The 27,327-nt window shown below is 48.0% G+C and overlaps 2 protein-coding genes across 6 annotated transcripts in view; one reads left to right on the plus strand and one right to left on the minus strand.

Annotated features, from left to right (window-relative positions):
* Positions 1-27,327, plus strand: part of Eip74EF (Ecdysone-induced protein E74) — a 132,635-nt gene that overhangs the window by 10,792 nt on the left and 94,516 nt on the right. For 4 of the 5 annotated variants that reach the window (XM_026816144.1, XM_026816149.1, XM_018030510.2 and 1 more), the window contains exon 1: positions 172-1,102. The exons of the other annotated variant lie outside the window; for it this stretch is intronic. The gene's annotated coding sequence lies outside the window, so the exon portion shown is untranslated. Of the gene's footprint in view, positions 1-171; positions 1,103-27,327 lie in introns of those variants that run through there. 5 annotated transcript variants of the gene reach the window in all.
* On the minus strand, positions 11,262-26,717 carry Lsm11 (U6 snRNA-associated Sm-like protein LSm11). The gene is made up of 5 exons (XM_018030531.2): positions 26,519-26,717; positions 26,378-26,441; positions 18,398-18,531; positions 14,339-14,477; positions 11,262-11,806 (listed from the first exon to the last, which is right to left on the minus strand). Exons 1-5 carry the CDS (start codon positions 26,702-26,704, stop codon positions 11,658-11,660), a joined length of 672 nt encoding a protein of 223 aa, XP_017886020.1. The 5' UTR covers positions 26,705-26,717; the 3' UTR covers positions 11,262-11,657.

A 27,327-nucleotide genomic window follows, 5' to 3' on the forward strand; every position in this document is an offset into this window, starting at 1 on the left:
CGGCGAGAGGGCAGGACGGACGGAGAGTAGCGGAATAAAGACGGAGCCAGGAGAGTTGGCGGGTAGAACGGAGAAAGAAGTAGCGCGAACTAGCTAGGAGTGGAACGTTCGCGGGAGAAGGGGTCGAGGCGGGGAGGAGGGGCAGTGTCGCGAGCGTGTCTAACCTAGGATAGTGGCGTTTAGTGGCAGCTAGGCTAGGCAAACCGAGGCTCGTCGTTCGCGCGTTACGTTCAGTGTTCCTTCGCGCTTCGGCCAAAGACTCGTATGCACGCCCCTTGTGTCGTGTCACGGGGTAAGCCATCCTCTCTTCTCGTTCTCATCCTCCCCGTAGTCCACCGACGAAACCGGGAAATCGAGGACGGATACAAGGATCGGGCGAAAATAACGAGACCGCACGTGAAAACACGACGAGCCACCGTGTAATAATACGCTGTCGTACGAGGTACAGCACCGAAGGAGCTTCCTGAATTTCCCGCGGTGCCGTGTGTCCGCGGCTGCGCGTTGCCCCGCGCCGATTTCGACTTCGCGAGTCGTCGCGCGGCCGAATCTGCTGATTGGACGCTAAAAATCGGTGCCCCGCTCGCTTTCGGTGGATTGCCAGAATTATGGCCGCTTCCTACTCGATCGCACGACGAAGAACAGTTACCGTTTGCGCGTGTACGTGAAACTGGCATTGTCGGGTAGAAGGAACGAAACTTTGGTTACTCGCGCGTACTTAATTGTGCATGTTTGTGAGTGTTTCTTGATCGGAACATCGTGCAGTCTTAAGAACGCGACGCGACGCGACGCGAAATTCGTCGTGGTCCGAAGACGTTCGCGTTGTCCTTTTGTGTTTTCGGATGACCGCGAGAGGTGACTTGAAGCCGTCGCGTCGCGAACGACGCGCGTGAACGAACGACCAAGTTTTGTTTACGTTTATCTGTGACTAGAAGTGTAGCACGGCCAAAGTGTTGAGAGAAAACGGGGGACAGATAAATTGAAGGATACAAAAGAATCGTTAAGGAGCAGAGAGTGAGTGCCAGGGATTGAATACGTTTGATTTGTATTGCCTGTTCATATTTTGAGGAGCATCGGGAACCTTGAATCGGCTCTGGTACGGAAGGTAAGCGAAATTAGCATTGTTAAATTTGTTTAGTGCGATTAACCTAATGTATCTCGTCGTGTAACGAGACGCGATAAAGACGCCCGTGAATACGACGAGTCAGAAGCCACGATTCTAACAAGCGATTGCGAAGCTCGCGATTGTAACACGGGCGACGAACGTGGAGCGTGAGACGCGGAGCAATAATCGTGATTTATGAAAGCGACGCGATCGAATGTCTTTGGGCGGGTTACCTAATAGAAATCTTTTCGCTGGGTAAAAGTGAATCTTAGCGGTGCCGCGATGGTGGCTCGTACTGGTCGGGGTGAAAATGAGCAACCGGACGGTAATCGCATACGATCGAGGAAGTGATCACGCATTATGGTTCGGTGTACCACGAGATATCAGTTTACATAAAAACGATTAAATCCTATGGTGTACGAGCGGTTTTCTGCGTCACCTTATAGACACGATTGTAAATAGCGTTTTACGAATCGATACGGTTCTCTCTCTCTGTTTCTCGTATCTCCATCTGTTCGTTCCTCCGCGATCTTAACCATAGCACGGCATAGCGTGGCGTGGCATGGCTCGCGTTACTGTTGTATCGATTATATAAAATTATCGTAACCGTCTCTTTGACAATTCAAAGATAGTACACAGAAGAGGCAATTTGCTCTTTCTTCGCATGCGTCGATCTTTATCTGCGCGCAGCGTATAGATAGATACCGTTACGATTGAACGAACGAAACAGCGTAGTTTACATTTACATACGTATCGTGGATGTTCTTGGGAATCGATGGAATTTCAATGAGCGAGTCGGGAACGGAATAAAAGAACGATTTACGTTTTTAGTTGCCGCAATTTCACGCCGTTGCATGCGCAGGATGCTCCCATGTAAACAGACCGTCCGCCGAATGTACGCGGATGCACGCGTGCTCACGCGGGTAGAAATAAGACGCAACTATATTTCGTTCAGGTATTTTCAGCCTAGGCCAACCTTCGGCCCTCGCGTGTCCGTCTCCGTCTTTCTTTTTTCTCGTTCTATCCCCGCTTCTTTTTCTCCTCCCACCGTTTCATCGCTTGGCTTCGACTCAGAAGACTTCGCGACTCTTTGATATACGTATAATAGTTAAGAGGCTTATATGTAGTACCACGCGAGTTTCGCGTTCCCTGTCTAATTCTTTCTACCGATTACGTGGCGACCTTCGCTGCTACCCAGGGCCGAGGGCCAAAACCGTCCGGTTACTGTTCAACGTCGCTCCTCTGCTACACGTCCGATAAATATTGGGATGCCCGTCGTGGCATAAGGGCCCCGTAGCCTCGCGCCCCATATAAACCAGCGTCCCTGAAGTTCCGTACCACGTGCAAGCTTTCCATTACGTCCTCCTACCTCGGTTTGATTACAGTGAGAATCGACCAAGTCTCATACTGAATCTGTTTCAACGGGAATCTTGCTGTTCTTCTCAGCTAGAGCATTGGAACAAATTCTGAACGTTTCATTTATTCCATTAAGATCACAAGGAACTGTGACGAATTGAACTTTGAAAATATAACTTTGTAGTTATCCCATTGTATTCTCCTCTGTGAACCAATTGGTTCGTTTATTGTCTTCGTAACTCCTCATTTTCTATGACAGTAATTACAGGCGCTTTGTTTAACGAGATCGGGAGGAGCGTAACGTCTGGTTTTCAAGAACGAGGTGTGCGTCCGTTCTTACGTTTTAGCGTAAACAGGCTCCGCTTGCTAGCCACGTTTGCGCGCGAATGCAGAAATCTAAAAGTAATGATCGGTCGCGGCACGTGCCGTTAACAGTTTCCCTTCTGGTTACTTAAGGAAATCGACGTAATCGATTATCGCGCGTGTATCGTGCGAGTCGTTACTAAAATATGGGTCGCGCTCCTGCACCTGCCTCGAAACATACAGGAAACTGTTGTTAATCGACGAACGCTCGTTCTTTCTTCCTCTCGAATCTTAACTCGAGAACAAGGAGACCGAGGCACCTTGAAGGTGGCTCGGTAAAAGTAAATGACCTTAGGCCGAGTGGCGAAGTTGAAGTGAAGAAAAAGAAAGAGAATTGGTCGGTACGTGCGACCTATCGCGGTAGGCTTAGGTCTACGAACTCGAATTGGGCCAGAGCCTTGACTCTCTCGGGTATATTGGCAAGTTCGGAGAGGGAGACCCCACCCATGGGCCTTCTCCGACTCCCTCCATGGTTTCCGAATATCCGTTCCGGGCCTGCTCCGTTCATACGTACGGGCGACCTTCGAGAATCTCGCGAAGCCGAGATCGTGGACCTAACCTTCCTCGAGTATAGGGCCCTGCCTCGGTTGACGTAACACACGGGGACGATCGTCCTGCGTGTAGGTCGTCGCCTGTGAGAGAGAAAGACCATGAAAAACGCGGTCATGGTCAAGGATAGATCGCAAAACCTGCGAGAAAACGAAAATCCGTCGGACGGGAATTCGAGGCGATCGCGTTCAAAGTCATCGCGTCGATCATCCGCCTCGTTACGGCAGAGATGGATTAATTGTTTGGAGGGAAGGTGGCTCGATGGTTGTTCCCACAAATACGAGATAGCGTGAATCGTGAATCATCCGTTTCGCGATATATCACGGGGTCGTCCCTCGGAAAGGACGTCGCGAGGCACGATCGGTTTTCGATTTGCTAAACATCCAGTTTATATTGTCCCTCGTAGCATCCAATTAAGACGCGCTATCTGGTGTCGCGCTTCTTGCCGCGCGGTTTGTTTCGTTACCATACGCAACCGGTATGTGGCAAGAATAATGCTGAATCGAATGTTATTGTTACGCCGATCAAACAATTATTTCTCGGCTGAGTTTAGCTCACCTTGGAACGGTTTATCTTCAAAACAGCAGAATGTACGATTAAGTACATGGATGCCCGTTAAAACCGAGTGGCTTGCATTATTACATCGCGGCCATGCATATGGCGCGAAGATGTTAAGTTTTACAAGCAGCGAACGAAAACAAAATTTCGTCAACTGAATGGAACATGTGTAACGCGTGCGAGAAGTGCTGTGCTCGATAAATGTTGTCGCTGTTATACGCATCGCGTATATGTATGTATACAATATGAGCTTCAAAGAAGCTAATGAGTACCCAATCGTTCGGGACCGGCCAATGGCTTGTGTTCCTTAGAAAAAGATAGCGCGTCGCATGTTCTCTTGCTTCTTCGCTCGAGATATACTTTGCATAGGTGACCGATTCAACAGTGAATTCGTGTATCTGAAATCGGAACTAATGTAAGACCGTGCCACGTGGGTGCTTATCACGACACGTGGGCTCCGTTATCTTCCGATCTCTATGCAGCAAGAATGGTCTGTTTGTTCGGGTCCGCTTTATTTGCGAAACCGCGCCGCGCGATTTTATTTCCCGCCCATTCATTATGCAATTCGCGAGTCAAAATTATTTTCGTCTCAAAGAATCTTGCCAAAAGGGCAGAGTAACCATCGTTCGCGCGACGAATAAATCCAGATTACCATAAAGTCTGCTCGATCGCCGATGACCCATACAGAGGTCTCATTACACGGTTAATGGTGTCTTCCATTCATCTGTCCCTCCGTAACCCGATTGTACATAAGTCGCATGGTTACCGCCGAGCGGCTCGAGTCCGGGTCACCATCTAAATAACCCAAGGTGGAAATAGACTGTTGGGAGGCGTGCATGGAATCTCAGCGAGTGATTCCCCCGCGAAGTGATGTCACTGCTTGTCTATCGGTGAGAGACCGTTTAACTTGGCACTCCTCGCGGCTGTAGCCGTGGCGCTACCGCGACAACTCTCGCAGCGTAATAAAAGCGGAAGGCTGCGCGCGAGCTTGGAAGGCCACGCTCGCGATCGCACTATCTATATCTACTATACCCTCTTCGATTTAACTCGCCGCTATTTCTTTCCCTTTCCTTTGCCGCGAATTCGTAGTCCGTTCACGATCAAGATCGTACGGCGAAGCGACGTGACGCTGTCGGACGTCCAACTGACCGTTTTTCGTATGCATAATGTCCTCTGCTCTTCCTTCTCCGATCAACCCCGTCTCGTGTGCAACGGGTGACCGACCTGCGCGATCTTTAACTTTCCTCGAATTCCTCAGCAGCTAATTCGCGAATTAAAGTTATACGAGCTACGACGACAAGAGAAAAATTACGAAACATTGAAATTTAAATAATTATTAGATACTACTTTAATAAAATACTGTGCCAAATTTTAATCGCATCTTGAACTCACGTCGAACAGCAAAATTTTGATCTCATAAATATCATATTTCCTAAATGTTTATCGCTTCAAATATGAAACACAAGTTTTTATCACGTTTCTTAAACTTTTGGCAAAAATCTTACGGCTCGTACAGTTTTAATACCAGGTTTAGTCGGATGCGTCGTCAAAAGTCGAGGTAATTGAATCGGCCGATATTTAACTTAAACCGGTATCACGGTGTAAAGACGACAAAGTATACCCGCGAAAAGTATATATGTACATACATATTTGAACGCTGCTATTTTTGTATATAACTAGATCGTTCCGTCGTTTACTAGTCCTATTTATTTCAGCTATAAATATGCGTGTTCTTCGTTTCTTTTTACTTGTTCGTCGTTACCTCCTTCTGTGGCTCGTAATTTTCTCACGGTCGTTACACGCGATTCCAGGTGAACGATATCGCTAATGAAATGGTCGTTGCAGGAAGCTAATACCCGCGGCTTAATCAAAATCAAATAAACACAATATTGCCCACCTGCTCGTAAACTGTCAATTTTGATTATGCGTAAAACAGTAAAACCTTTGTATTAAAATTATAGCGGCCAGCTTTACGACGAGGTAATCGAATCTTTTGATTAATCTCTCGGAACGCGTTACCCTGGCTCATTCAATTCACTCGCAGTACGTATGCACCGTATGTGCTCACTAGCCATTCGTATGTATATTGATTTTTATACAGGCCGTTCGTCGTTAAACGATTGAGTAAACTGAATTGCGATTGAAACGGTTCACTTTTTGATGACACTTGTTTTACATAATTGCGCGGAAAGTGCTGCTACGCTTGACGTCGCCGCTAAAGCTTAACGCAAACACGGTAATTTTGACATCACGCATTGATATAGGCATCCTTTTATTTCTCGCGGGACAAACGTGGATTCTCATATCAACTTTTAGGTATCCGTCGCTTCGAATATTTTCTTTGGGGATCAAAGTAAACTATTATTAAATTCCGCATTTTTATACATTTATTAGATTTATGCTATGAGTTTATAAAAGCACGTATAATATCGACAGCGATGCGCGTATCTTAAGGTTTTAAAGATTAAAGAATTTCTTGGATTTCATGTTCAAAATTGATAAGAATATTTATTTTGGATGAAAAGTGCGCGGTTTAATGATTAAAATGTGGTGCATCCTGTCTCCGCGATCGCACGATGCATCGAATGACATGAACGACCTTCTGGTTCGAGCGGGTCTCCGAAAGCCGGGGGAAGAAAGGCTCGTCCGTTCGAATTCGAAGATTGATCGAACGATGCATCCGATCGGAGGGCGATTGTTGGCCAGTCAACCGCTGACGCCGTTTCGCACGTGGAACTGTCAGCCCGTTGTTCGGCCAGACACCAGATTATAAAACGTGTCTTTTATAGATCACGAGCGGTGATCGAGCTCCATCGAACGAGTTGAAGAGTGTCCGTCGCCTTCGAGGAAATCGTCCGGTTTGCCAATAACCATTAAAACTCGCGCGCGCTTGCTCTCGTGACTCGATGGCATGCGCTAAACGTGTCCCGATAATCGTAACGAAAGTTTCAACGATTTGTATACGTACGGTAATCGGCGCATCGCTTCTCTGAGAAAGTTTGCGCGAGACTCGATGCGAAAACGATATACCTATAAGCAAGGCAACGATTCTAATAAAATTACATCGAGATATTCCATTCGCCGCGCTGTTCTCGCCGGGAAAGAATCGTTATCGCGTGCATTGGGTGTGTAACGTTCCATCGGAGACAAGGAACTAATGATTTCGAGGCTAACGATAAAAGATTAGTTAAGCTGGTAATCGTGCTACAATGGGATCCAAATGTTCGCGGCATGTAGATACGCGGACACTTCTTACTGAGAGCAGCAAGACAGTTTTACTTATTGATTGTATAGGTTGAATCTTTCCCATATGTTTCTTCTCTTCTTAAGGCTCTTTTTCATCCTCTAATTTATATAAATCTGCAATTCATTTTCATTTTCAATGCTATTCACAATCGATGATGCTGACCATTAATTTCTTCCTCTAAGATTCTTTTGATTTCATATAAGATTTCTTCTTTTACATGATGTATTAAATTTTGTACACTGTAAAAGCAGATTCTCTCCTGTAATTAAAAACGTCAGCTTCAGCCAATATAGGGATTGCATGTTGAAAGTGTAATTCTAAGAATGAATATTTCGCTTATCATGGCGTTAGGCTTCCTGTAATTTTATCCATCGACGCATGACAGTGACACGAACGCATTAAAATCAAGGAAAGTTCGTACGAAAAATAGTTTTTACGATTATTATTTCAACTTTCGATATCCTGATTCGATCCCTGAGCAAAGATCAGGTAGGAATTTGGGAAGTATGATTAATCGAATACGATCGATTCTACGGAATCGACGTCACGCGGAGATGCAGGCACACAGCTTGCCCTCGAGTTTGTTTCTACGTGACGTAGAAAATCCCCAATCGCGGGAAGCGTGGAGGTCCAAAAAAGCACGTCGAATCGAAGAAGGAAAGAAACGATCGGCGTACTTACGGAGAGACGGAGATCTTTACCTTGCCCGGGGCACGAATCAAGGACCTTCTTTGCTCTCGAAGGCCCCACATGACTCAACCTTATTATTATTGTTAGTTTTACACCGACACCGTCAGCCCGTTCTCGTGCGACACTCACCAACACTAGGTCGCGCGCCGTTCTCGCACGTACACGACGCGTTCCGTGTCGCATGTTGCGTAGAGAATGCGTTCGACTGGGTGTGTTGGTGGGTACCTCGACTAGGAAGTGCAAATCACCAGCTAACACAGTATCCGCGGCAAACTCGACATTCCCACCTCGTCAGGGACGTTTAAGAGGTTATTTTCAACACTTGGACCAGCAAATTGGACACGTGTGCGCGTTTTTGCACGAACGTGGACAGAGGGAAAACCCTCGCGGCTTCGGACCGCCCGAATCCCAGAGATCTACTCCCGAAACCAGAATCGCGTCGACCGCCCGATTCCCTCTCGTTGATTTTGGCTCGAATTTACGTTCCATCGGAACATAGTCGTTATTTTGGCATCGACCGACCGTAAACAGTAGTAAAAAAGATCTGGCAAGTTCACCTTTTAACTTAATTTAAGTCATTTTATCTCCAGATGGGTCGGATTTTTTTTATACAGATAGCAATTTAGAAACATACATTTTTCCGTGAGATAATCGCGGTTCTTTCCTCGACAATGGTACGCTGGTCTCTCGTCGGAAGCCTGATTCGCGTGTTAGATAAAGATCGACGGTTCGTTTGAGAATGAAACTCGTAGCTAGTTCATAGTACACCGTAATCTCCTATTGCTCGCTCATTATCGTTTAAATTCGAGGACATGCGGAGAGTACGATCTGGAATTTTCCGCGAGGTCTCCCGTTTCGTTTGATTTTGCCACGCGACCTCGCTTTGTTTATAGGCTGCAAAATCGTTTTGCAATATGAAATCATCGTAACGGTCAAGTATCGACACATCGTTGTTTTTTCAGTAAATATTTTGGAAACGATGAACACGCGGCGGGATTATACATTGCGAAATCTCTCAGTCGGAGTGATTCGATCCAAATAAAATTGTGACCCTCGCAACGAGGATGTCGCGGCGAGAACGTCACACGCGAATGGATATTAATTATAGTTCGTGGTCGAATTCGATGACGATTCGATCGAACTATGGATAAGAACGAGCGAGTCCCTGAATTCGAAAGATTTCTGTTATCACAGTCAGACGGATAGGAGAGACATAGGTGGTGCAAAACCCGATACCTGTGCGATATCGATGCGTGTTTGCCTTCGTTTGAGTCTTCTATCACGTTCGCGCATTCATAAAACCGTCTTGGCCCTCGTGAACCGGCCTCGAGAGTTTCTACGATCGTCATTACGCCTCCAAGGCGGTCGCTCGTCGGCCCTGGACCGTCGTATACATGTATACCTCCCGGAGTCTATCGTCTAGCGCGAAGGAGCGAGACGGATTAATAGAGACGAGAAACAAACTGTTCTCTCTATCAAGCGCGACGCGGCGTCGCGTACACATACACGAAACTGTCAGCCAAGTACGTCCAATTATCGCTCGTAGACAATGAGTCCCAAGGTTTCGTGTCCACGAATCTCGATGACCATCGTTCGCGCATTTTTCCTCCGTGTGTCTCTCGCCGTCGCCAACCGTGAAACAGCGTTCGATACAGTTTTCGATGAGGAATCGACGATGTCTACCGTTTCATGATGGGTTTCGCGTAAGATCGTCGAACTCCGAAACGATCGTTCGCCGCGAGGCGCAATTCCGTCTAGATAGCGACTGCGATTGGTATAGCGGTGCGTCCCTTACCGAAGAATTCCGCGTCGCGGTAATTCGATCGGACTCGCGTGCACGCACGGCGCAGGTATATATCGTTTCCTGGCAAACGATCGTACGCAACATCCACGGTACATACTCCGGCGTTACATAAAATAGCACCCGTGTCTTCCGGTGCGGCAATTATTGACCGTAGCACCGCGCGCGCCGCGCCGATTCCGTAAACACCGCGGCGCTCGGAGCAGCTACGGGGAGCGTGCGTCCGACGAGGCAAAGATTCCCGCGCTTCTCCGAGGCCTCGGCTAAGATTATGGCTTGCTCTAGGAGTGCATTAACCCCCGAGTCGGCTCGAGAGCACACCGTAGAAGAAATGCACAAGTGGCGCGAAGAGGAACGGAAGAGTATGCACTCTCTCCTTCTCTCTGCGCGCCGCATTCTCTCTCTCTCCCTCTCTCTTACTTTTCGTTCCGCGCGAGGCTCTTTCTATCGTGCTTACGGCATCGAAGCTAGGAGTCGTGCTCGCCTTGCCGAGTGCAGTGTAAGCGCTTTTGCGAAGTCAGGGGCGGCCCGGGAAGGGCCGGCCAAGGGGGGGCCAGGGGTGTAACGGCGATAAAGGCGGAAGGTGGTGGTCAGGCGTTCTCCGGGAGTTGGCGGAGACGGGAGGGAAAAGCGCGGCCAGTGTCGTCGACGTTGCGCCGGCCAGACTTTCTCCGGAGAGCGAAAGTGTGTGCGAGAGGCCCTCCCGGGATTGTGTGCGCCCCCATGGTTGATCTAGGAGGCGCGAGGGGGGACGGTGTTCTCTTGCTTTCACCGTAGCCCCAGCGACGCTGATGCACTTTTCTGCGACGTAGAAACGAAGAAGGCGTGCGATTTCGTCGTTTCGCGTACATCGTGAGAATAGGAAAAATGCGCTTAATTTCGAGTAATTATCGAATCAGGAAAAAAGCAAACTCGCGTGGAACGTCGGAACGTCTTTTTAAGGATTATTCCTCCTCTCAATAATTAGCTAGACGCGATCATCGACTTTTGCGTCGACCATAATTCTTGAATCAGTAAAATGATTTTTGTCAAACTTACAAAATAGCAAGGGTGTCGAAATTCGAGTTGAACCGTGCCCGAACCGAAAAATGTTCGCCTGGTTCGCCGTGAGCCAAACTTTCTTATTTCCCAGGATGCGCACACTTGGAGCATGCGAGAAAGGGAAAGAAAGAAGCAGTTCACGTTCGACTAGCACCGCCTTAGAGAAAAAGTAACTGTTCACGGTAGTGGCGGCATTAGTTAGTTACAGCACCGACACCGTGCAATCGAACAATTACGAATTTACTTTCTTCTCTTGCAACTTCCTCGACGATGGTCACGCTACAGATTATCGAGACCTTATAGAAGAGATTCGACGAGACCTGCCGTTTGTTTTCCCTCGCCGCCTCTTTCTTATCGAACAGTTTGTCATCCTTGTTCCCTTTGATTAAACGTCCTCGCAAGGGCCGAGCCAGAGACCTGCCTTTCTTTCACTTCGTTTCTTCCGTACACTCTTCGCATTCAGCGCGAGAAAGTCATAGTTCACTGAGTTCCAGACTAACTTTCCATGCTATTTTTGAACCGCGTCAGCTGTGCGAGATTAAACAACGAACGAGTTCAAACACTATAAATGTTTATTTATTTCTTTTGTGAAAGAGCTGTTACACTACTTTTTTACAATGTACTCTTTTACAATATGCCCAATAGTAAACTAAGGATACAAATAATAAATAGTAATCTGTCGTGAAAATATGGTGTTGTTTCGAAACTCGGTGAATGGAGTAGGAAAAAGTCACTCGTAAGTCCTGTTACCGTAGGAGAGGTTTATGAGAGGATAAATTCAAGTAATTCGATATTTCTAACAAAAGAGTTGTACAAAAGTTATACTTGAAAGGATGAATGAGAGGCTAAGGAATTCGTAGCATACGTACGAAGCGATTGATGGATGCGCCGTGAACGCGTAGTGACGTCATCAGTGTCCGTTTCTCGGTAGTAGAACTCAATTTACCGACTCAATTGATTTTGACGATTATAGCGACTTGTTCTCCCCTCAGCAGCATTTGTGGCACGTGTCTCTCCAAGGTCTCCCTCTTTCCCTCGATCTTCTTCACGACCGCTTTGGGCGCGGTGTCTTCCATCGCGTCCGTGCCGATCGGGGCACCTAATGGATTTAAAAGTATAATGCGTAGTATAGTCGAATATCGTTCGACTCTTCGTTTAATAATAAAACGAGAAATACGCATTTCGTCCGCGGACGCGTCACAGGGAACTGAAAATGTGCCCTGTTCGTGAAATTCATGATTAGGTAATGAAAAAAAGAGCAGCGCGAAGTTTGACGTCACGGAGAAACCGCGAGGAGAATGTCGGCAGGTCACGAGGTAAGACTCGAAAGGTTGTTTATGTACTGGCACGTGTCCGTCGAGCCCGAGGGGGAAACGGAAGGGCGTAGGGCGATACGGTTAGGAGGGAGCACGGACAGCAGGCAGGCAGCAGGCGAGCACGAGGAGTCCGTGGGACACGTGTACTCCCCAGACATCGATCCTGGAAGTTGCTCTTCAAGGTCGCGTGGCCTCTGCCACCCTCGCTGGCTCGTATCAACGACCTCTCGACCCTCAGGATATCCTAAACTACGTCAGTAGGCCAAGCAACCCTGAACTCTCGGTGTGCCGCGATTACTGTTGTCCAAGGGGTACCCTTTTTTTACGCATTTATTCCGCGCTTACGTTTCTTCTCTCTCGCCTGTTCTCGCAACAGTTAATTAATCACCCTTCAACGTTCCACCCTCCGAGGTAACAATCGTCGATTCATTTCGTTGATGTACGTCCGTCCAGAAATAAGTATCGTAATTTTAATCGCGATCTATGGAGAGGGACAGATGGGATCATCAGACGATTGTATCGCGATTCGCGGATCAATTTTCACGCGAGAGATGTATTTGTGCGTATGCAACGCGTGTCGTTATCATCGTTCACCAGCGAATAAGAAAACGTAGAAGCCGAAGGTCCCGATAAGGCGTTTGAGAAAAGTCGTAATCAGACACGCACGTGCGGGCTAGCGTAAAACCCACGTGAATGAATGAAAACGTGTGCCGAAGGCTGCGGGGTTGCAACGAGCGGCACGAGGAAGGCTGAGCGGAGACGCGGGAACGGAAGGAAGAGGCGCGAGCGAGATGGAAACGGGAGTAGTGGGAAGAGGACGAGCGGACGAGAGAAAGAAAGCAAAAGAGTTCGGGCACACAGCCGGAGGAGCGTGTATATGCGAGAGGAGAAAAAAGGGAAACGCGCGAACGACGAGAAGCACATGGGCCTTGTATCGAACGTGGCGACTATTATGTAGTCAAGGTCGGTCTTTGCTCCTCTGCGTAAAGGGGCGTCTTCAAGACGTATCCTCAGCGATATGAGATCCCTCCTGCTTTTCTCTTCCCGCGTAAATAAAACTCGGCTAATGATACGCGACCGCGACGAAATCCGCACATCTTATCGAACCCCCTTATCATTCGCACGCATTATCATCGACGGGAGAAGCACATCAATTATTTAAAGCGAAGCCACAGATGAGACCACGAATTAAGAACTTGCATGAACGTTTTTTGTTAAATCTCGTCGATGAGTAAAAAGGACTTAAGAACCACTGGTTCCATCGACCGGGCTAGTAGTAGTAGAGCTCATTCATGGTCAGACGCACGATAATACACGCGAGCATTACTATAGCGGATACTACGCCTATTGATGTGACATGACGTATTAAAATTCTGGACGCACACGCCGCAACGCGTCCATTATGCATAATTCCAGTATTTGCATGCCGGTTCGTATAGACATATACATGTATCACGGGATAGATTTACTTCGAGGCCAATCAATGTTTTTAGAGAATCATTAAAAATAATCTAGCTCCGAGTGGGTAACGAACCGCTTCAATAATCATACTGGATATGTGCTCAGCGAAATTATTGAGGAAATACTGACGCATGAAAATAATTGAAAACGCGCTTTTTATTTTTTATACGGAAAATCGAATTCGATTCTGAGAAAGCGTATGAATAGTAAAGAAAACGAGATATTGTTTTAGTTCTGGCTGTGTTTGATGTTTCATTAAACATTGTTCGGAATTCTTCGGTAACAAGGCAACCTTGAACGGCTGTGAAGAGGTTGAATTTTTTCAGGGCCGTACGAACATCGGCTGTCGTGTTCGAATCACGACAAGACGAGCCACGTTACAAATGTCGGAGGTTACAGCTCTCAACCGCTTTTTATAGACCTTATTAGCGTCCCAATGATTTCTGATTCATCGCAGATGCTCCACGCTATTATCGGAGAAAAATAAACGGAAAACGTCATCGAATTGATTATCTACGACCGTCACTTTATTAATCTACCTGCACGTTTCTGTTCGTCAAGTACGAAACATTTCCAAGTGAATCGAAGTCCGAAGTAAATAGGAATGCCAATTAACAAAGATCATGTTAATTCAAAAGCATGTGATTGATTTTAGAATCTGACAAGTCAGAAGGCATTTGATTAGGAGTTTAAATCGAATCGATGTGTTAGAACACAAAAATTACATTCTCATTCGCTTGGCATATTGAATCTATACTCGTCCTGTCGATATAGTTGCGAGTTGCGACGTTACGTTAATTCCGATGCCCCGAAGAGAGGCGAAACAGAGAGGGGGAATAAAGATAAGAAATTACCCAGAGCAGGTGCTTTCCTTTTGAATTTACGGGTCCAAACCTCGAAGCAGTCCTCGAGCGCGAGGTTCCAGTGCTTGTCGAAAGCAGCCACGTATGCCTCCACGTGTCCCCTTATGCCACGCGCGTTCCTGGTGTAGACCTTCGCACAAAGAACGGACGATTATTCCTTTTAAATCGTGGCGAGTCTCGTGTTACCCGTCCATCGCGTTGCGGCGGTTCGACTGTTCCAGGTAAAAGCCTCCTCCTCGCGATACGAGGACGCGAAAGAGACGGACGGACTCTCCTCGAAAATAAGTGCGCAAGACGTCCGTCCATCTATCTGCGGATAAGTTATTGGATTCCGGACTCTCTTATAATCCTGTAGATAGAAAGCTAATAAAATTTACAAATTACATTTCCATACACATATTTCCGCAAACAAAATTAAATATCAATCTCTCGTCGATAGGAACACGTCATAATTTTTATGAGTCTATCCGTGTATTGCGGATCGCACGTGTCCGCATTCGCGATGAAGAGCACAGTCGATTCGATTCGATTCGTTCTTCAGCAGTCGACCGACTTCGAGTCAAGAGACTCACTTTTTGCTGCTATGTTCGCAAAAACTCGTGCATAATTTATATATTTTCCCATTCGCGAAAGACATAATAGTTACTAAATTATATAGATTATGATAAATTACACAGTTCGGAGACGACCTCCTTAATTATGATATTTAAGGGATAAATATCCACGATAATAATTTTCGCATGGTTCGACGCGCTTGAAGCACGCGGAATACCGACGCTGTTTACACGTGCGACGATCATTCTTGGACATCCCGAATTTGTGAAGGATTCGTTTCTCGGAAAGCGTGTACCGTCGCCCACGCGGACTTCTCTATTTTCCGAATAATTGCATTAATGATAGCTCGTGCGACCGCGTCTACGAGAAAACAAGTGCCGCTCCGTTGTTTGTCGCGCACGTAGATATGCCGCGCGACAAGATAGCTGGCTGATACGCGGAAGTGCAGGCCGTGGCAAGGCCCCCTTCAATGCCTTTCGCACTGATATATACCCGGCTTTGTCGCAATGAAAACTAATTGCGTGACTCCGTCTCCGACTCGTACCTCCCTCCCTCTCCCCCTCTCTCTCTCTTTTACTCGTTCTCGCTATCGCATCTACATCCACTACCACCCAATGCTGGCAGTACCGTTTCTATATAGAAGAGCTTCGAACAAAATCTATCAATTCTTTCCTCGAATTATTCTGTGCACGATCGTCCAAGGTTTCTGCGCAAATTCCATCGGTTCCATTCGTCTTCTCGTTCCATCTCCTCAAATGTTTGTCCTTTTTTTATAGCTTCTTCGTCCTTTCTCTAAATTAGTTCTTTTTAATTCGGTTTCCGAAAGCTTGCTCGGTGGTTCGATTAAGAATTCGAGCCGCGACCTTGCGATACCTTTCTTCCTTTCTCGTCATTGACTCCGTGCACGTGTACGATACGTGCGCTAGGCACCATTGAGAAGAGGGACGACGTCGCGGTGCGACAGCTAGAATCAGTTCTAACAATAAGAGTCCTCAAGATTCCTCCGAGGCATATATCCTTGCTGGTCCAGCGAGGCACGATCCTCAGATCAACCGCGAAGGACAGTAGCCGCTGGTCATAGATTCGATTAATGGTTGGTTCAAGGATCGGCGGAGCTCGTTACATTGCAAAAGTACGAAAACGAAATATGTGCGGCGATAAAAAATTGCAGCAATCGAATATCGTTCGGCGTGAACCTCAAGGTTTAGTACGTGATTTTAATCAGAGCGGAAAATTTAGGGTTTCCCGCGTTTGGAGTCGAGCTAACGTCTGAAAAATCGACGGAACGTAGATACTTTTTATACCCTATGAGTAAATCTCATGAGCCGCGAGGTAATAGTCATCCTTGAGAGGTTGCGGGAAGTAAAATTCCAAGAAGATAACGGCAATATAGGCGTGAATCGCAAACAATCCATAACGATAGGAAATAATGAAGACGTAGTCGTAAAGAGAAATAGAAATCGCCTGATGACGACCGTCGTATTCGTCAAACTCTCCCTTTTCACCTTCGATTCTCGTTACGTAACCAAGTGCACCGTTCCGTTGGAACGCGTGAAAACGACGTAAGCCGAGGATGGTACACGGGTCCCAAGGAAAATGGCACTTTCTTCGACGATTTGAGGAGCAGTCGAAGGTCGAAGTAATTGATCGGCTGCGATAAAATCTTCTTTCCGGATGCAGGCACATCCGAAGGTTACAGATTAGGATCTGAGATCCCAAGGACGGCGGTATCAAGAAACGCGTACGGTGTGCGTTAGGCGTTTACATACGTATAGAGGGAAGGAAAGAAAGAAAGAGGAACAGAATAGAATAGAGAGGAAAGAGATAGGAATAGAAGACGTGATCGGAGGACTAACGTCATTAGAATGACGGGCAACGCTGCGAATGAGAGCTAATGAAAGTAATTAATTGAGAAACACGGTCCCGGCCTCTTATTAAAAGCCCGAGATCCGAAAGGAGTTTAATTAGGAACTCGATTCCGCTCATTGAGAATATCGAATATAGACTGGCGCTTCCGCAGGAAGATCAATTACATCAATTTAATGATTAACCTTTTTTTGTCCGCTCCGTTCAGATGTTCCGTACCGATGGAAGCCGCAACGTTTACCGATGCTGTTCAACCGTCGCGTGCAACAGTTAATAACCCGAGTTACGGATCGAGGCAGAATAATCACGATCGGACGTTTTCCAATCGATTCGCACGGCTCGATACTTATTTTCGTCCGGCCGTTAGAACGCTACGCCTTCACGTCTCGCCTGTTAGGTCGGCTTCGATCGCTCATTTCGGAGCGGTTCGGGAAATGCACGCAACGCTTCCTGCTTCTATAGAGAAATCTCGTTCCTCTGCGTTCACCAAATGCGCCGCTAATTATGGAAGTAGGAAGCGGCGAGACTCGATGTGACAGGAAGTCGGATTTTTCCTCCTTTCGACGTTTGATTCGACCCAGGCGAGTTATGTTGCTCGCGATTTCACTTGGTTACGCGCGACGAGAAAAAGTCAGTCGAACACAAAGACCTTGCACGTTCATTTATTTTCCGGTCGCGAGAAAAAAATGGCTCGCCTCGCGATCGTTATCAGGGACTGATACCATCCAGGAACATCTCGCGACTCGATCGGCTGACTCACACGCGGTGTTTAGTTTACGCGTCGGAGAAGAATGCTGGCATCAGGCGGATTAAAAATCTTTGCGATACGCGCCTCGCGTCCTCGCTTTCTCGTTACGCAATCGGCTCTTCGTCGACCTTGCAACATTGTCGGTCCATTAAAACGTAACTCACCTCAAATGTCTAAAGGTAACCTGATCGATCTCTAATGATTACGTTACGATCATTATTGTTGACATTAAACGTTTGAACCCGTTCCGTACGAAATACTGACTGGTGAAGTACTTTAGATCTTTTTTTCCGAAAGTCGAGTGCCTTTTTGCGGGACAGGTTTTCATTCGCGTTCTTTTCTTGTCGAATCTTTTCTAGTCGAAGGGAAAGATCAGGATCGTAAACAGGACGAGAAAGGGCCCAGTAGTCTCCATGGAGACGACTGTTGACCCGAATAGCTTCCTTCCTCCCCCTTTCCGTATCTTTCAGCGGCATCCAGCCCTCGTGTTACCTTCCAAGTGCCCGCGCACGTGTCTCCTGGCCGCGAAAGTGTGTCAGCCGCGTGTGCGTGCGCGCACAATGCCAGAGGTCAGGCAGAAATGGGAGGCGTAGGTGTATACAGTGCCGCTTTCAGGACAACCCTCGAATTTCCATGGTCGCAGTAGACGCATCGAGATAATCGCTCGCCATTGCCCCTTCCTGACTCGAAAGTTATATTCTTCCTCGTTCCTTTCTTCACTCTTTTCTTTATTACTATATTTTCATTTCCTAATATTCGTTAGTCAACATTGAAAACGATTTCTATCGAAGACATCTAAATCCACTCCTACTACTCGTTTCATTTTTCATCGAAAGGAAGCATAATTCTTGTTTAGAAAAATATTGCGAATCACAACCTACCTTGACGCGCGTCCGGTTCTCCATGTACTTGGACAACGTTCCTAACGGACCAAAGGCTTTCTGCATATTGTTAATAACATTTTTCCCATCCTGCCAGTTTTCTCGCCTCACCGTCCTTTTCGCGGCCACAGGCTCTGAGCATAAAAAAAATAAAATATTGTTGACTGGTCGCAATATCAAGGCACTATCTATCGTTCGACAGCGAAGACGCGATAATTCTACTAAAATGAATTGGGACGGAAACAAGGGAAAAGTTTCTGTGTAATCGATTAGGAGAATAAAGAGCGAGGTCTGTCGGGTTAAGTTTGGTCGGAAGATGGTTATCAGACTAACGAGTCGGACGCGTTCGGTATTATCCTGGCTGATTTTCCCAGCGGCCGTAATGGCGTTCTAATAAGAATTTATGCGGTTCTCGCGGCTCGTTGGTTCGTCGACAAATCATCGTTCATCCTCGTATCCGAGCCACGCCGCCGCTGCGTACAGACAAGAATGCTCGCCGATAGCATCGTGGCTCTAGTCGTCCGGGTTTTGCTCGTTTTTGTCGCGCGCGCCGGCAAGCGATTACGCGAATACGTATGGCTGTAGCCAAAAACTGGACGCGGCGAAGGAGTTTCATTAAGAAAAATCGAATTTGTATGCGTCGTGCGCGAACCGAATTACGCGACCGGAATATTCTCGATGTTCCCCCGTTGTTCTCTTTCCACCGCGTCGTACAAATACTCGCCGCCGAAAGGATAAGAAAGGGAGAGTGAGAGAGAGAGAGAGAGAGAGAGAGAGAGAGAAGAGAGGTATTCGTGTTCCCGTGGATAGCGACAGTTTATTTATGGCTATAAATATTTGATTACGATAAATTACACAGTGGCCGGAGGGCACGCGAACGCGTTGCTGCTTCCCGTAATTTCTCTGCGTCCCCCGATTCGTCGACCCCCTGCGTGATCAGAATTTTGTTTGCTTACGCCAGAAAAAAGATTATGATTGATTACAGTTTTTTGTTTTAACGAGATGTAGTAAATACTGTTTGTTAATAAGTGGCTCGACTAATATAGAACATAATCTCACATAGATGAGGTATTTTAATACATTTTCCGATTGTATGAGTTATTAATTCCCAATTACGAAAAACGTTTCTTCTAATAGCATTGGTTTCTTATCGGCTATCTATGATGGAATGTCATTGCATACATTTGATACAGAATTTACTATTTGAAAAATGTGATTTAAATGAAAATTTCTTGCATCGTGACATACATCGAACTTTCGAGATTTCATACATTGTCTTCGCACAGATTCTTTGTACGTATTAAATTTTCTTATAAATACATAAAAGTGTAGCAGTGGATTTTAGTAGTGGATCACGGGAAGGTAGCTTCGGCCCTGCCCGGCGTGGCGCGGAAAGAGGAACGCCGCAAAGTTACGTAAAGGCTGGCTCTGCTCTATACGCTCGGCGCATACGAGTGCACTTATTTCGCCGGTGTGTGCGCGATCACGAGCGACCAACTTACACGCGCGGCTTCACACGTACCCGACACGAGTACGACGAGAGGAGGTGCATACACGCACACCTCCGAGAGGTGTTGTTGCCTGCTTGCTTGCGTGCATGCGAGCGAGAACGAGCGCGAAAACAGCGGCTCCGAGCGGTTCGCGCTTACTCGCGAGATCGACCCTGCCAATTGGCTTTCTCCGATAACTTTCATCCATCTTAAAGCCACGCTCCCCTTTCCTCGTGCTCGCGCACTTCTTTTTCACCTTTCTTTATTTCTTTCCGCGTGCACCACGCGCCACTTTCACTATCGTCGTGATCCAATTCCACTCGGCGAGGCGGCTAGCCTCTGACGCCGCCGCCGCCGCTCAAAACTCTGCGCCGCTCTAAGCATCTTTCGGGACTCTCGTTCCCGTCCCGTGGGTGATCTCTAAAAATAAGAAGCCGCGAACAACCCCCGAGCGAAAACTATTAACGTAGGAACGGTAAAAATACCCTCGAGCGAAGGTGCTCTCAATGAATTTCTAAAGGGATACTACAAATTTTATTCGAGTAATCGAAACGGGGAGTAAATTTGATAGGGTAAACATCGTCTGTTTTCTTTTAATCATATCAATTGCTGTTTCTTCCTGCGAACCAGCTGAATCATTCAGTCGCAGTGAAATTAGAAATTGCTTCGTTTACGTCGTCATGATTGGCTAATTCTGTCGAAAGGAAGTCTAAAGAATTTTGTGTCGCTCGTAAAAGGGAACATCAACGATATATCCCGAAAGTATCATCCAGAAATATTTACTCGTGGTACAGAAAGGTCGCCATCGTGTTTACGATAAACGCTTTCCACCGTCGGTCCTCGTTTTCCACGTGAGGATGTAATCGGCCTGGTCGATCTCGCGAGCTCTCGAGAAAGGCGCGGGAGAAAGAGGAGATAGCGCACGGAAAGAAAAGGAGAGAGCGAGAGGGTCAGGAAATGAGACAAAGAGGGAGAAAGAGCAGCGGAGGCGCAGAACAGGAGTGCAGCGCTCGTCCATCTCCAACGTGCCATTATTTTTTCTTTTCCTATCCTTTCAGCGGCGAGGAGAGAGCTTTTTTTGCGATCCTCAGTTATACACCGCCGGCGCAGAGGAGATAACGCGCGCGGCAACCTCGAGAGCGTTCACGTGCGTGAACCGCGGAGGGAACCGTTAGCTTTTGCAACTGCGAGCAGAGAGAACGATGCCCGCGCGAAACGCGCCCAGCATTATCTTCCGCAGCGAGAAAACTTAGCGAAAGTTTTTCGCGTTTAAGCGGGGACCGTAATTACTTCCGAGTACGTCGTCAAACTCTTCCTCGCGTGCGGACCGATCCCTTTTGATTCGCGGCTTCAATTTCGACCCGATAATTGATCGAAAATGGTCACACCGGTAACTACTGTATCCCCGATCACCGGATACCATGCGGATGATTTGCACGGCATATCTCGCGTTCACCTGCGAAAATGTTTATCGTGCGTGCGAAGAAGGATATTCGGTCCCAAAGATTCTATGCAGGTGTGTACGACGTTCGTTGGAGAATGTTCGTACGCGGAGCAGGTAGGGCGTGTTTCGCTCGGTACCCCATCGAAATATCGCGAGAAGAAGGACGAAGTTACGGAGGTGGGAGAGGCAGAGGTGTACGATAAAGAGGAACGAAGAAAGAGAGAGAGAGAGGTGATCGGTGTACAGAAACAGCCGGGGGAAAAAGAGAGAGAAAGTTAGTCTGTTTTGAAAGAAAGGCAGAAGATCAAGAGGAAAGGCACGGTAGCGAAGGTGTGGGAGAAGGAAGACTGGAGAGAAGTATCGGCCGCGATCGTGGAGGGGATGGAGGAGGAGGGGACGGTGGAGGTGAAGGAGGGTGCCGGTTGTACCCGCGGATGATCCCCAGGTTGAGTCGCGCTGGGTTCAACGTCCTGGCGGGCAGCGCACCCGAGGCAGGCAGCCGAGCGGCCACCAGACCTCTCTACACGTACACATTCGCGGTACGCGTGCACGTGTATATGCACACAGGCGAACACTCGCGCACGCGACACGTACCTACGCTTCACCGAGTTGCACGTGCGCGCATGCGTTCTCTCCTACATATGCACAAGTTTTTTCGTGTGTGTAGAGCCACGAACACGAGCACGTGAGTGACGCACACGAGGAAACACTGGCTGGCTCGTTCGCCATTGCGAGAGTTTTGCTTTACGCGAACTATCCGTAGGTACTGTTACTTTTGCAAACAGGCCCTTTCGATCCCTTCTCTGTCTCTCTCTCTCTCTCTCTGTCTCACGTTTGCTCCTCCTGTTTCGTTTTGTTTTCTTGCAAGTAGCGGGCAGGTAACGAGTCGGAAGGAACGTCGAGTGTACGTAGAAGAGGGTAGAAAGAGTCGAGAAAGAATTTAGTAGAACGTTGTCTCGGTATTCCCGTGGTTTACCGATTTCGCAAGGGATCGCGATTCTCTTAGTCTCTTTTCGAACGAGAACTCTCGTCGTGAGAAATAGTAGGCGATCGCGTGAACGACCTAGGTAGGAAAGTCCTGACAGAGGCTCGGTGAGATTCCAGAAGAAAGGAGAAATCACTTTTACTCCAGAAGCAGAACGGGCTACGGGCGCAGCGCGCGAGCAGAGGAAAAAGTAAATCTCGCGACGGGGACGTCGTTGAATTCAGAATCATTCTCAGCGATCCGCCGATGTTGATATGCATCTAGGAAGCTCGCCGCATTCCTCTCGTTGCTTTCTGTATTATCGTTGTTCCACGTTTCTTCGAACAGAGAATCAACGAGTAACCAGCGACGCAATTAACCCTAACGCCGACTCGATTTCCGTGCGACTCCACACACGTTTGTATGTAGTACATAGACACGTCCGTACACGCGGAAGAGCGTGACACTTTAGAAACCTCTCTCGACTACACGATTCATCCATTCGAATGAATCCGAAATGAGTTTCCTCGATGAATGGAAGGAGCGAACAGTACGTCTGAAAAGAAAGCTGGGTCGGCCGTGGTACTCGAAATTGTGAAGGGGGTGAGAAGCGCTACCGTTTCAGTGTGCTCGATAGTCATCTGTTACGTTGGAATAGGTCGTGGTGGCGTGCACACCAACAGCCGAGGAATTGGATCGTCCAGTGTACCGGGTGTCGCGCGTCTACAGAACCGAAATTGCTCGACGCACCCGTTTGCGTCTCTCTGTTCTCTCTTGCTCGAAACTGACAGCCGGGGTACTTCCGCGACCGATAACGTTCCCAGATGCAAAAAAATGCCGCGATGCATCGCGCGTTTGATGGAATTGCCGGTGGCGGCCGGAGTTCCATCGTCGAACGAGAGAAAACTCCCCTCCGCTCGCTCGGACTCTCGGTGGTGGAGATCTCGAGCAGTGGATGCATATTTCTCGCGCGTATAAATATTGCGCAACACGCGGCGAGAATCGAAGGGAAAACATCGCCAGCACGACATGTATTCCGTTACTCAGAGCGAATGACTACCGGGCTCGCTTTGCATCGCGTTACCAACCGGCAAAACTCGTGCGCTCCTCTCGCTGCAGTTCGTTCCTCGACCTTAGAAAATCGTCCGCACATGACGACGATTCATGACGCGGACAGAATTCAGGACACGCGTGTTCGAAAGATCGGCTTCGAGCCCATCTTTCACCGTTTCGAGGTATCGAATAGTTACTTAGTGACAGTATAAGTAGAGACGAAACGTTCGCAGCGGCCAACTATTTCTCTGTCTACCGTCAGTTATCATGGAATCCCTTTGAACGTTTCATAAATGGTATGGCGTGTACGTAGCATTTCATTAAACGACTTATCGAGTAAAACAAGTGTCATCGTTAGCCGAGGAACGGCGTGTGACTCATTGCCAGGTTGACCTAGGTCCGGTAAAAATCGCACGCGGTCTGCTTCGCATCATCCTCCGTGTAAATCGATACGCGGTCGATTCCCTCCGTACAGACTTTCGCCCGTTTTCGCGCACGAGGAAAATATAGGAACGCTTACGCGATGGACCGATCTGTCGGCCTATTACGAGGGAAAATCGAAGAAGAATCGTTGGCGATCGTGTACGCGAAGATTACTCGCGTTACGCGGGAGACCCTGCAGCGAATTAAGCGACGATAATAACGTTCGATTACGTTCTACATAAGCGCAATCATGAAAATCACAGTTCCGGCCGAACGTGTTCAGAGACCGCCGAAGCTAAGGAGCCTCGAGTTGAGTCGAGGTCGACGTCCGGGCGCAACAAGTGCTGCTACAACTCTCGCTGCGCCCGCGATCTTCTTCGATATCATGCCGAGACTTTCCAACAATGCCGGGCTCTTTTCACGATAAAACCCTCTGACGAACTCTCGAACCTTTCCTCCTCCGCCCGAACCCAAACGCCCCCCGAAGAAGGCAACAAGTCGCTGGTTCTCCGCGCGTTATTCACGCTACTTGGACGAGACTCGCTATCGAGGAAGTGCACAAGTTTACAGTTCCCGATCTCCGAGATCGCGACCGGAAACCGAATGACCTCGCAAGGTTACCGCGTCGCGGCGATGCGGCGTGCAAAATTTTCGGTCTAGAAGACGACGGTCCGACGCGCGGAGCCTCGGGTTGAGTCCGAGGTCGACGCCCGGGCGCAACAAGTGCTGCATTACGTACGTACACACCCCACTCCACTCACTCATACAGTCCCGCGAGCAGCCTCTCCACCCCCTTCCTTGTGGAAGAAGCCTTCTTTCTCTTTTCTCTCTGTCCTACCGCCTGTGCGCTTTCCACACAGTGTGTCGCGCGCGCGAGAGACCATCGCGCCGCGCAATAGAAGAGAGAACCCTGCAGCATTGCAGCGGAGCGCACCGGAGTGCTCACTCGCGGAGAGATACGGACGAGAAGCGGAGAAAGAACGAAAGAGAGAAAGACGGTGAAACGCTGGTCGAGCCGCGCCGCGAGTGGCAGAGGAGGCGCGCGCCCGAGCCTCGTCTCTCGCGCGAGCGCAGCAGCGCGTTGCCTGTAAATATAAAACTGCACTGGGTCAGGGATCCGTGATTTATCGGCTGCCTCGTGTAATTGGCTGCCGACCAATAGATACATACCCCCGGGCTACCCGCTGGGACACCAAGGGAACGCACCTCGCCGTCTTGCTCTCCCTCCCTGTGCGACCCGACCAACCCTTTCTACTCGCTCCTTCTTCTTTCACTGTACTTTCTGCGACGGAGCCTCGCTTCCGACTCTCTTTTACTTCTATGTAACGTCGAATCGACTAGGAGGATATCGGTGTGAACGGTACCGAAATTTCATCGGCTAACCGAGCTGCTGCTTTCACTGAAAATCTCCACCGTTGGCACCGTGTCAGAATCACGGTTAAGAAACAAAAACGGTGGCCTGCGGTCAAATTTCGATCCGATCGCAGAACAATGTCTGATACAGTGAATCAGCGTTATCTGACGTAATACCACTACTTAATTATTCGAGGAACAGAAATTCCAAATGTCGAGCAAATCAGATATTCGACGAACGGAACTCTGGGGTCTTCCAATTTTATTCTCGCTTTTCAGGAGATAGCTATTTGCGCGTGAATCAGTTTTCTTCGTAGCGCTGTAATGGAAAATCGCGTAGATCGCTGCCCGAAGGCTTCCGCGGTTGCGAAACACTTCGGTAAACCTTCTGTCGCGCGGATTCCGTGCCGGGTTTGCACAATGTGCACCCGAGGGAAGGTCTCCGCGAATTCTTGGATATATTAGATATAATACAGAGGAGGAAACAATGAGACCGACGCGGGCTTCCACGAGTTGACGCACTTTTCCGGAGGTCAAATTCCACGCGCATACGCGGCTCGCAAACGCATACCGATGACCTTCGTGGTATTTGTCGGATCGTAAATAAAGCGTACCAATATCTGGAATACTAGAACCCGCGGTCGGCATCGTTTGTTTGAACTATTAGTGCGGACGGAGATAGCAGAAGGGGGAGCGTGGAAAAAAGTACGGACATGATTCATTCGAGAAAATCTCGAGAATATAGAACGGTCTACCTCGGCTCGTCCGATGCGAAGCTGCGAACCGTATCGCGAACCTAGCGGTCAATGCGGCCAGATGCGAGAGATGATTTTTGTAGCGATAACGCTAAGACGTAGTAAATAGCGTGGTTCGTTAGTTTGCATTCAAATACGCCTGAGCCGAGAACGGAGCAGTTAATGTCATACTTCGGTAAAAGTTCGACCCGCGTCGGTGTGTGCGTTTCGTCCAACGCGAAAGGGGCGCGTGAACCGTCGTAGACTACCCCGTTGCACTTCCGCTTATGTGCGGTGCTCGTGCTAGCTAACCGTAAGCATATTGAAATTTGATACCACGTGCGAGTTATCATGAATGAAACTACGACCTCCCGGCCGTGCAAGAGTTTCACACGGTCGCCATCTGTCGTGAAGCATCCAGACGCTCGCCTGACCAAGTGATATAACCTTACTAGCTCTCCCAAATAACATGAATGATACGGGACGCGTCAACGTGTTTTACACGAGACGAGGTCTTACCTTGATGCGGTAAAAAACGCCTTGAACATTCTGGTTGCTTAACATCGCTCGTCTGACTTCTCACCTAAAACGATCAGAAGCAAAACACGTTGACGGAATGTGTGATCAAAGTGCATCTGTCGCATCTCCCGGGATACGCACTTTTGTTTTTGCAGACAACCCGTGGAGGACGGATTCGAACTTGGCGATGTTGTCGTAAATCGGTGCTTTAGTGCGCGAAAGCTGCATTTTTTTCGAATAGAGCGCTTTCATCGGATTAAATCTGTCACTGTTCACGTCCAAACTCTCCTCAGACGTGGAGCTACTACTCTCGTCCTCGTCTGCCATGGCAAAACTGGCTCTGTCGTACAGTCAGCGCTTGGTTTAAAATTCTTATCGAGCGACCCGAACAATTCTCTCTACTTTCGCTCGGAAACAATATCATCTATGTCTACAGAGAGAGATAGTCTCCAAAAGAGGAGATATTCTTGTCTCATTTAATGTACACTGATTATATAAAGAAAGGAAATAATAAAGGTTCATTAGAGAAAGAGAGAGTTCTCGTGCCAAGCGAGTATAGAGATACTCGATCGGCTCGTTTTCGAGGCGGTGCGTTGCTCCCGATTACATCGGGCAGCGAGCGATATTTGAATAGCTAGACGTTAGAGGATGTTAACCTCCTCGCAACGATAGAAACTTTCTTTCGTGGCTGAGGATTACGTAAAAGAGAGGCGGCGCGTAGAAGCTGCATAGAAATGCAGCGGCGGCAGGAGAGCGAGGTTACGCGCACAGGAAGTGAAACAACCTACGAGCCAGAAAGAAAGTTTTCACTCGGTGTTTTCACTTTCATGGAAATGCCAGCGTTACCTGCTCCGTTACACGTTACTACATGAATCAACTTCTAATTACTGGAATCGTTCGCCTTGCACCGGCGAACCGAATAATCGCTTAAATTCGATTCGCGCCAAAAT

The sequence above is a fragment of the Ceratina calcarata genome, unplaced genomic scaffold, assembly GCF_001652005.2.
Source record: "Ceratina calcarata isolate Rehan_Ccalc_2016 unplaced genomic scaffold, ASM165200v1 scaffold127.2, whole genome shotgun sequence".
Classification (NCBI taxonomy): Eukaryota; Metazoa; Arthropoda; class Insecta; order Hymenoptera; family Apidae; genus Ceratina; species Ceratina calcarata.